General features: G+C 31.8%; 1 protein-coding gene across 1 annotated transcript in view; it reads right to left on the bottom strand.

Moving 5' to 3' along the window:
- LOC113366246 overlaps positions 1 to 6,190 on the bottom strand; it is a gene marked incomplete at its 3' end in the record, with an annotated part of 36,893 nt that extends 30,703 nt beyond the window's left edge. The window contains 3 exon segments of the mRNA XM_026607822.1: positions 5,234 to 5,558; positions 5,644 to 5,892; positions 6,012 to 6,190. Of these exon segments, the coding sequence (XP_026463607.1) occupies positions 5,234 to 5,558; positions 5,644 to 5,892; positions 6,012 to 6,141 (704 nt within the window).
- Positions 6,191 to 11,149: the final 4,959 nt, after the last annotated feature.

The raw sequence follows: 11,149 nt of genomic DNA, 5'->3' as shown, positions 1-11,149 counted from the left end.
GGTGAATGTAAAGTAACACAAACCACCTTATCACAATTACAAATGTCTTTACCAACTATTTCAATTACAAATAACAATCAAATATCGACATTCGATTTAATAGAACCACGTATGTGTTTCATGTGGCTTCAAGCGCCACAGAGAGACGACTGCTAAAGACATCGTTTCAACTTTTTAACTTCTTTATGTGCAGCATATATAATGTATGTATACTGGTACGTGCATTCGTTATACAGGTTGTATGTGCACCGGTGAGTAAATATATATATATATATATATATATATATATATATATATTGTGTGGCTGAAGAACGGTCAGTGTCGAAATGGACTATGGTGAGTACGAAGAGCCCATGGCAATTCATCTATAGAAACGACTTTGTAAAGGATATGGATTCTTGGACTACAAGCAATATTGAATTATCCATAGAACAATCTTGTTATCAATTTCCTTCGGAATAAATTTTGATAAAATACTATATAAATAAATAATTTTATAAAATAGTATATCAATTAATTAATGATTTTAGATATCATTACGTTCTAAGTTTTTGATAGCCTCATATTATGTATGTACACATTTTAGCTGGTTTATAAATTTTTACTTTAATTTTTTCTTGATAAATTTCGTGATATATCAAGTAATTAATTAGAAATTTTGCGAAACAATGTTTGACCAAAAATGAAAAACACAAAGCCTTTTGTATTAAAATGAGTTGAATCAAAGATTTTTAAATAACGTAATAAGTTGGAAAAAACTTCAACGAACTAAATACATCTGAACAATATATAAAAAGAAAAGTCTTATGTTATCCTAAAAAATATGAATATTTCATTTTACTACAGTCGTTTTGTATAATTTAAAAAAAATCATTAATTTGTTAATCAAACGTTGATACTAATTTTTTTATGAGACAATCACAGAGTCTACGTCCTCAAGACAATAAATCTTCTTTAAAAAATCATATATAATATTCAACTATTATTTAAAATGTGACTCATTTAAATTTTGTAAAGGCAAGATCATCCGTTTGGAGTTATAAAAAAAACTAAATTCAGAAGCAAGACTTTTGAGAATATATAATTTTCTGAAAATTTGGAATTTTCTAGAAATGTATTAGTTATTTCGCTATTATATTTGCATCACAGTGTTGGGTTTTGCAAAACAATTTCATCTGACAAATTGCAACAGATTATAAATTAACATTTTAATTACTAAACAGTCTCTCAACTATTATTTATTAACGTTAGTTCAGAAGTGAGATTCAAGTACAAGTCAATCAAATTTTACGTCAGCTTTCAAATTATATATTACAATAATTTATTACATGTGTAATAAATACGATAAATACTTTAAAGTCTTACACGCTTAATGAAAATTATTGAAAAAAAAAAGACAAAAATTTGAAAAAAAAAATGACGAAGTTATTACAACAATACGATACTTTTTGTTAAAGTTCATTGATAAATTAATGACTCTTACAAAAATCTTTACAAAATCAAAATCAGAACAAAATAAATCCTAATGTAGAGAAAGTATCAGTTTAGTGATCATTTCATTCTCCCCCTAAAACTAAGCCTAAGGCCATTTTACAACAAGAAAATTAATTATTGTTCACGATTTAGCAATGCCAACGAAATAATATAAATAGGTAGAATGTTATTTTACACCTGAGAAATCCATCAAAAACTTTCAATTAACCAAAACCCTGCGGTTAAAACCATTTGTTTTAATGGGTTTAACAAATCATTTGAAACTACTGAACATTTATGCAATGATTTATGGTTTACGGTACAATTGAATAAATCTTGTTTAATTTTACTAATAATTTATTTTGGTGCCAATACTTTCTACAATAAAAAATTATGTGTACTTTAGAAATTGTTTAGTGTCATTACTTTTAATTAAAGTGACCACAAACCGCAAATCATTTATACCCAAATCAATAAATAAATGTGTAAATGGATGTAGTTTTTGCCATATTATTAATTTCAATTTAGATAGTATTTAATTTTAGAGCCTATAATTTTATTCCTTTCAAGCACTTTATATATTTCTCTATGCGTTCCTAAACGTACCAATATTAGTAGTTGTTGTTAGTACACATGTGTTAATCGATGTGATATGTGTACACACATTTAAGACATAATATTTCCTATTTCTCATTTCTTATTCTATATATGGCCAAGTCGACATAAAGTAGGCTTTTGATTATAGTCTCCAAGGTGTTAATCTTCTATATAGTTTCATACAAAGTTACTTGGCTCACATTGACTTTAATATCAAACTACTATATGAATAATTAGTAAATAACCAGTAAAAAAGGTCAATATTAAGTGAAGATAGTTTCAAGAAATATATTGGAATAAAATTCCAATTGTACTATGCACCCAGTTTTGTGCGGTCAAAATCGAGGTGAAGTGCCACTTACAACTATTTATTTAATACCAGCATGGTTTCAGAATATGACAAATATATTGAATGTTCTATTTAATTCTTTTGAAAAATTGCAATCTAAGTAATTAAAAATTTACACGCAGAACAAGTACACTCGTCCATTAATTGGTTCAAAATTGGTGGCACCACAGTATTTTTAGATATGCCATTAAATTGTTACTTTTTCCTAATTTTTTTTTTGATTTATTATTCATAGCAAGTTATACAAAGTACATTCAGCTATAACTGTAACAAATGTAGCTTTGTAAATGGAGAAGATAAAGTAGGCAGACAAGATAACCAATGAAAAAGTAATGAGATGAGTGGACGAAAAGAGAACTCTTCTGAGTACAATTTTGAAAAAAAAAGTAACTGGATTGGACCCATTATGCAACTCCTACCTGACGCCATAGAGGTAAAATAAGAGATCTAAAAGGGCTGGTATTAATTTTTAATGGGTATGATAAACAAGGGAGGGTAACAGAATCTTTGAATTGTGGTGCTCTCACACCATGGACCTGCCTTCAGTTTCACTACTATTTATAATTATTATTACTAAAAAAAACTATCTATCCACTTACGATTATTAGCCTGCACCGCAGCCGCCGGAGGTTTCCTCGGACTGGACGTATTTTGCCGCTGGTGCAGAGAATGCGTCACCCCGGAGGTCGGCGTCGACCTCGCCGGGTCGCCGATAGCGGCGATGAATTCACGGTGTTACCTGCTGCGTTGCTGCTCACATCGCTCTGACTATCGTCCTGCAAAAGATTCGACTCCGATGCTCGCACACGTGTTCTCCTGCTGGGAAGAAATTAATTATTGTAGAAATATAGAGAGGTCGGGATGTAATAAAATACGCCGAGGATGGTAGAGATAATTCATTGTTTGAAAGGATTGCATTGTTGCGGAGATGTGGAATCTTTCCGTGGTCATGAAATGTGGGATATGCGATGATATTGGCTAGATAAATCTTTCGCGGATGAACACAAGATCTTCTGATAAAATACTTCGATGGTTATAATACTATAGAAAAATGAGTAAACGTTTATGATTTCGGGAGCACGAATCAACCGATTAGAATGACTCAAAAAAGTCGATGATTGGGAGACGCCCTGAAAAGCAGGCTCTCCTGTTTCCAAGATTGGAGCAAAAAGTGCAAAAATAGAAGTGTTTGAGAGAACGGAGCGTCCGATTTGAATGGTTCAAAAAATATTTCACTTGTATTAATGGAATAAAAAATTGATTAAACTTTTGGATGGCAGGCCCAGCGGTTTCGGAGACAAAAGTATGAAAACTGCCAAATGGCTTAGACATATAAACATCAAATTTTCAGATATTTTATAGAGATTTCGATATCAAAAACAAACCTAAGTTATGGTTTCACTACTTTGGGATCCGTGCAGAATTTTTTTCAAAATTTAGAAAATTTCCCAGCAAAGAAAAAAACTGAACGTGAGTAGTGTAACACCAATACAAGCACTTATAATTGTTTTATATAAATGTAATTACATAAACTGTAAGAGATGTATACGTAACGTATACATAAAAATAATATAGTCATTACTATTCAAAGAAAATATTTACGCCTGGCCGAACGCTTTCTTGAATCTTTTAAACAGCTTTATTGAGCAAGACAGTTATTTTAAAGTGTCTGTGAAAATTAGCTTGCTGTATATATCTGATTTATGATTATATTTAAAAATATACACACATTAGAATATAAATAAATATATGTAAAATCTATTTCTCTACTTAGATGTTAATTAAACTAATGAATTGCTTCGTAGTCAAACGTCTTTCTTACCCATGTGTGGTCATTTTAACTTTACTCTTATCACAATTTTCTTTATTTTTCACAACAACACCTATATCTTTATTACGCATTATTACTCAAAATATTATACAATATTAGATTTATAAGATTTACGGATGCCACTAACTCTCACTGAATTATAGATCAAACTGCAAACTAACCGGCGAGTTTAAATTATCATGAACAAATTTTGCTCAATAGATAAACGCTTTAAGTAAATAAACACAGAAAAATACCAAATCTCGATAAATAGAAAGCTCACTTAAGAAATATTTCAATAATACGTATTTTGGATAATACATTATATTTTGTATTATTTTTGTGATAAATATGCTGCGGTTTAGATTGGTTGTCGATACTTGTATGATGATCGATTGAAATTGGGATTGCGTTTTATTTAAATGACACAGTGGCGTGCTGATTCAAAATAATTTTTTTGTAATATTACTATTAGAATATATGAATGGTAACTACACTGAGAAATAAAGTAACTACACTGTTTCAGCACAGACATAAAAAATTATCAATCCACCTCGCATACGTAACTACACTTTGCACATATTTTCGCACCAGATTTATATTTGTATTTGAATTGGATGTACCACGATTATTTTTATTTTTTAATTAAATTCTGATATAAAATATATGATGGTACGGTGCATTACTAAAGTTTGTATCTAAAAAACAATTTCGGTGCACTGGTAAGGCCTTGTTCAATAACCGTGACTCTAAATTGGGAGTGTCATCCGTGCCAAAACAATCAAAGTGCATACGCGAGAACAGATCATTGTGTTCATAGATCGACGGATCCCTATGCAAAATTAAAATGCGTTATTGAAAAAAAAACTATTGAATTATTTCGATATACCAATAGTCAATTTTGAACAAGAGCACATAAAACACGCCTGAGTTGTAGCATCAAGACCGACAAGTATGATCTGAGCTATATTGTCGGATATAAAAAATATTTTTATTATTCTTACCTTTTAGCTTTAAGTTGTTGCGAATTCAAACTTCTCTCATTCAACGATTGCACACTACTGCAAGCAACTTTATTCAAAGCTCTCACTCTTGAGGTTGGACTAGAACCATTATTGTTATTGGTGAGACCAGTAGAAATCTTTGATTTGACTTCCCGCAAATGAATAGTAGGCCTTGCATTTTTATTTTCAGCAATTTTATTCATTACAGAATCCCATTTGTTACAACGTTTGATCTGAGGGCGCTTATTCTCTTTACCAGAAGCACCGCCAGACGATGTATTCGTTTTTGACGATGGCTTTGATTTCTTTGTGGATGAACTTGGTGCTATAAAAAAAAAAAAAAACGTCAAAATAAATCATAATTTATCTAGTAAATTTGATTTAATAAAATCAATATGTTTTATCCTTACATTTAACCGCAATTGGTTCGCTAGATTCATCAACCGACATAGCCATTGTTTCATCCAAAGGTACTTTATAGGCGCTCGCATTTGGACTTATAGCTGACGAATCGCTAGAAGAAGCACTTTTAACCATTATACCCTGAGGTGGTGTCACTGTGCGACTATTATTTTCGAGATCTGTGTATACACCACTGGATTCCATGCAGGAGGAAGAAGAATCTTCCACCAGACATAATGGCCCAGCAGTAGGAATACCTAGAGACAAAAATAATTTTTGCAATAATTGGCCATCCAAATCAATATCAATTTTCTATTTTATTAACAACTCATATGATATTAGGAATTATAAATTATTTTACACTTAATAAACTCACCTGCATTATTATTGGCAGCAGTATGCCCATATACCAGTCTTCCATCTATGACTCTAGCAAGTCTGTGTGCAGTATCCTCGGATGAAGCGAGATCAGCATCACTTTCAGTGAAAAAATCAGAATCGGTCATTGGGTCTGGACGTGCATGATGCCTGCCGACAACAACAACGGTTGAATCACCGGTTTGAACATTATTTTGCCACTAACGTTGTTGTTGACGTTATGTCCGTTGCTGTGTAAATGATGACTTTCTGCACCACGGCTGACTGGTCTAGACATTTCTCCATCGCCCTTTGAGTGAAATTATTAAAATATCTCATAGAATTGAAATCTTACACAATAAACAAAAAATAATATAGAATAACAAAAAATGGAATGTACCTGGTATCCATTATCCAAACTGGTAATACTTGTGACACTTGCAACAAAACTATTCGAAGTCTTAGATACACCAGAAGTCGATTGCGATTTACTCTCCGAGTCAGCAAGTGACATTTGTTCTTGAGAATTTTCTTGCGTCCCTATATGTCTTTCTGGTTCCTCAGACTCCACTTCTAATTTTATATCTACTGGGTCCAATGGCAATTCTTCAGGCGGTGACGGTGTCATATCATTTCTATTCATCATTTGCTGCTCTTGACTCTGATGAGCTTTTTGCAGCAATAAATTGAGAGCTTGTCTTCGCATCAGTTGATCTTCGCCATCTTGACTATTGACCATGTCAACCGTAGATGTAGATCCGCCTGATATAGACATCATACCGCCGTCATCGAAGAGATGGGCTGACACTTGCATTATATTTGGATCATCCCGTTCAGACACATTTGGTGATAATAGTCCGACGCAGTTTTGTGAAGTAGCCTTTAAGGTGCTGTTTTGATGACTATCCATACCTATGAGTGTTTGGTCCTGCACCTATATAAATTAATAAAAAAATTATAAAAATAAAACTTATACATTTTTTCAATAAAGCACATATTTTTTAACTTACACTTTGTTGCAAATATTGTTGTATACTTAATTCTGTCGTTGGCGTGATTGGCAGTTGACTGTTGTTCATCCATAAGGGTTGCGATATATTGGCAAGCAGTTCTTCCTGATTACTATTTTCTTGAATCATTAATGATTCGCAATCATCTCCTTCGACAGTCGGAGGACTCATTCTTGACATATTATATGTTTGGCCTGGAGACTTATCGCTTTCTTGTCGTTGCGTTTGTTGTTGTTGAAGCAAGAATACCCGCAAATCAGGATTTAGTGGCTGATTTGGTGGCGTTAAAACAAGCAATGAATCCATTTGATCAGGAGTCAAAATTCCTAAACTCTCATCTTGGTCTATTGAACTTTGTTTACTACTTCCGTAAGGCCCAACTGGACTATCCTAAATGAAAATAATTAGTTAATAAATGGAAATCATAAAAAATAGATTTTTTAACTTACCTGAAAAGTTTTGCCAAAATTACTGGCTGCTCCTAATATGAATGTTCTTGGTCCGCAATCTGTCCAACTGCTGGGCCGTTTCGGTTTATCACTCGCTTCACTAATATCACAAGATTCACTGTGTTCCATTTCAACGTCATTGTCTTTAGAAAATGTTTCAGAACTTATCTTATCACTTAAAACTAAATCAGTCTTGAGATCAGCATCGAACGTTGCATTGCATTTGTTTATTACATAAGATTCATTACATTTAGCCGCTGGTGCATCAGGTTCAATAATAGTTGACGATAAAATTTTGCGTGCTAAACTAAACGTACCATCTGGTACGTTATGGTTAGGTGGATCATCTAAACTAAAAGTGCCATCTCTATTCAAAACTCTTTCATTACCACTATCCGACTTAGATATTTCAAATGTGCAATTATTCGGTTTTGAAAAATCAAATTCATTTTCTCCTCCGTCGGCACTAGTAGGTGTAGAGGATTTGAATTCTATTTCTTGCATTTTATCTGAGACATCCGGGCTACAAAATGCCTTCTCGTGATGACTACTAATTACTGAATTACGAGGTCTGATTTTTCGACGAACGAATTCTGAACTTCCAGATACCATTCGGTGAACCAATTTCGTTTCTTGGGGATTGTCATTCGAAACTGGCACCGGAGGTGGCATTTTTTTCCTGTCACGTAGAGATGGAGGAACTTGAGCAGATAGATCACAAGAATTCAATCTTTGCCGTTTCTTCTTATTTTTGGTGACGACATTCTTATCTTTGTTTTCGCTGGGTCTCTGTGCTGTTGCAACACTCGGGATGCGCGAAGCCGCGAATGCTCCTGGACGGGGTATTCGACTACTCGGGCCTGCCCGAGTCTTACCCAACGTCTAGAAATAAAAGAAAGATTTAATAAAAGTCCCAACAATTTAATTTTAATGAAGTAATAGAATAGAAAATAATAGATTTTGTGATGCTCTCCTACCATGGGCCTGCCTTCGGACAGACTATTATTATTATTATTTTTAACTTCCCGTAGGGTAAGTTATTGTAATGGGCCGAAAATCGAAATTGAAAATTTTTACATTTCTCGACGTTTTGAAGGTTTCTGAACGTTTTGGCATACCTCAGAAAAAATGGATGTGTGTGTGCGGGTGTGTGAGTGTGTATGTATGTATGGATACAAATTCCCAGTCACGTTTTCGGGCGCACGGATCAACCGATTTGAATGGTTCAAAAAACATTCGATTTCTATTGAGAGGGAGATGAGGAAAATCGAGTTTTTGAGAGAACGGAGCATCCGATTTGAATGTTCTAAAAAACATTCAATTAGTAATGATTGAGAGAAGTGTTCAATAGTTTTTGGCAAAGGCAGACGCAGCCATTTCGAAGATACGGAGCTAAATGTGTAAAAAATGGCAGTTTTTGAGAGAACTAAGCGTCCGATTTAAATGATTCAAAGAACTTTCTGCTTGTCTTAACAAAATAATTGATTTTGAAAAAAAAAGTTTGTTCCAATAAATATTAGACAATGTTACAATATTAATAATAATCTATTTGAAAACATTTAAAATTCCTCGAACATTGCGTTACGGTACGGGAAGTTCCAGCAATTTGCCTTAAGGCACGATGCCATACACCCCACTAGTTAATATTTATTATTATTATTATCATTATTTTCAAAAAAAGTCGAAATATTTCTTTGTCATTTTTCAAACATTTATTTTATATAATGCACAAATTCACGCCTCAAAAAAGTTGAAAAGAAAATCTTCCAAGTGTTCACACAAAGTGTTAATAAAATTAGAAGCACGGTTTTATAATTCTATATCGGTTTTAGTCTAGACTTGCAACTTCAAAAGCATAACAGCCAGGCAGATTTATACACAAATATTCAAAATATTTACCAATTTAGATAACTTTATCAAAATATATTTTTTATTTTATAAAAAGTTTTAATTAGACGTATTTGTAGATAAATTTCATTCATATCTTAATAATTTTCTATTATTATTTTGAAGTGTTAGGTTCCTGCGTGATAAAATGCATTTCGAAATTTATCTCAGAACTTGTGTAACATTTTCCAAACCAGATAAATATCGCAAGCTTCTGATTTGTCCAACGATAAACATAATTTATACAAACATTTTAGAATCTCTTGTGGCCTTATTAAATTGTGTAACTTCTTATTATTACTGCGTCTTGATCAAAATTAGATATTGACATTATGTTGGATATCATAAAGAGCCGCATATTATGCTTCGAGGCACGTACTGAGATATTTTTCATAAATATTACTGCTCTCTGATGTGTAATAAAATTATATATTTTGTTGGTCGTTTATGGCTTATAATGTCGCATTATTGGGTTATGACCAGATGAAACGGAATATCAAGATAAATAGGTTTGTGATAGATGAATATAAAATCAGAATATATTTGCTCAAGCTAAATACCAATTGCAATTGCTATGTAATTTAAATTTTATGATAAGAATAAATAAAATTATGTTTTCAGCACTACTTTAAATGCATACAAAAAATTAAAAAAAATAATTAGATCTTTGTATACATTCGAAGTTATTTATTTATTGGAGTAATTACTACTATTTTCATCATCTTTCACTTTTACATTCTTTTGCATTTTTTTTTAAAATTAAAATGAATAAATTTGTTATACGATTTAAAATATTCCACGTACTTTTAACGTTCTGAAATACGAATTTGGAATAATTTCCTTGTAAATACTTCCTAAGCAGGTATCAAATTTCAAGGTCCATCGTCGCGACTATTTCGTAATGTCCAAAATAAAAAACATGAGAGATCAGACGATAAAATTGTTGAAATTAATGAAGACTAAAAGCTTATTGTAAAAAATAACTAGCAATAGTGACTAATGTAAATTGATACGCTTAATTGTATTGAACATACTCAAATAAGGTTCAAAATTGACCAGATGATCAACACCTAAATTCCTCATACTGAAATACTACTAGAAAAAAAATTACTATTACATTGCATATTTTATTTTGTATTGATTTTATGGTAGTCGCATGTTTGAAAAATCAATATTAAATTTTTGCTTTAAAATATACATGCAATTTTATTCAGGTAGACTGTCAATCAAAAAGTTATAAGAATCCTTAACCCTTAACTAAATGCAAATTTTTCGATTTTGGTTTATGATGGAAAAGTACTCATTTCGAGCTTTACGAAGTCGAATTCAAATTAATGATAATACAATGAATTTGCATAACTTATTACGGATAAGAAGCACAATCTTGAATTTAAAATAAGTAAAAAAAAAATACTATATATTCCACACCAACTCCAATAGTGAAATACGTTATAAGATATATAAGTTATTTTTTTTTGTTAAAAGCACAAACAATATTATCATAGATAATTCCATCCAAATCATTGCACAAAAACCAAATTTAATCGACCAAATAAATCTCTACAAAAAACTAACCAACACGATTCAATGTCAATTTCAAATGATTTTTAAATTTTCAAAACCGCGTGCACGATTTTTGGCCAAAACGTGGATAAAAATATTTGATATTTTCTGATAATTTTAAAATGCTGTTTTTCTGATTTTGCCGTGAAATATTAATTAACGGGAGTCTATATGGAATTTTACGATGAGGATTTTAATTTTTAAAATCGATTCAGCCGTTTTGGAGATAACGTTGGCATAAGATCAAA

The sequence above is a fragment of the Ctenocephalides felis genome, unplaced genomic scaffold (assembly GCF_003426905.1).
Source record: "Ctenocephalides felis isolate EL2017-DRISC unplaced genomic scaffold, ASM342690v1 CF-g0.4_SCAFFOLD_01170, whole genome shotgun sequence".
Taxonomy (NCBI): domain Eukaryota; kingdom Metazoa; phylum Arthropoda; class Insecta; order Siphonaptera; family Pulicidae; genus Ctenocephalides; species Ctenocephalides felis.
This window is presented reverse-complemented; position numbering and strand designations above follow the sequence as displayed.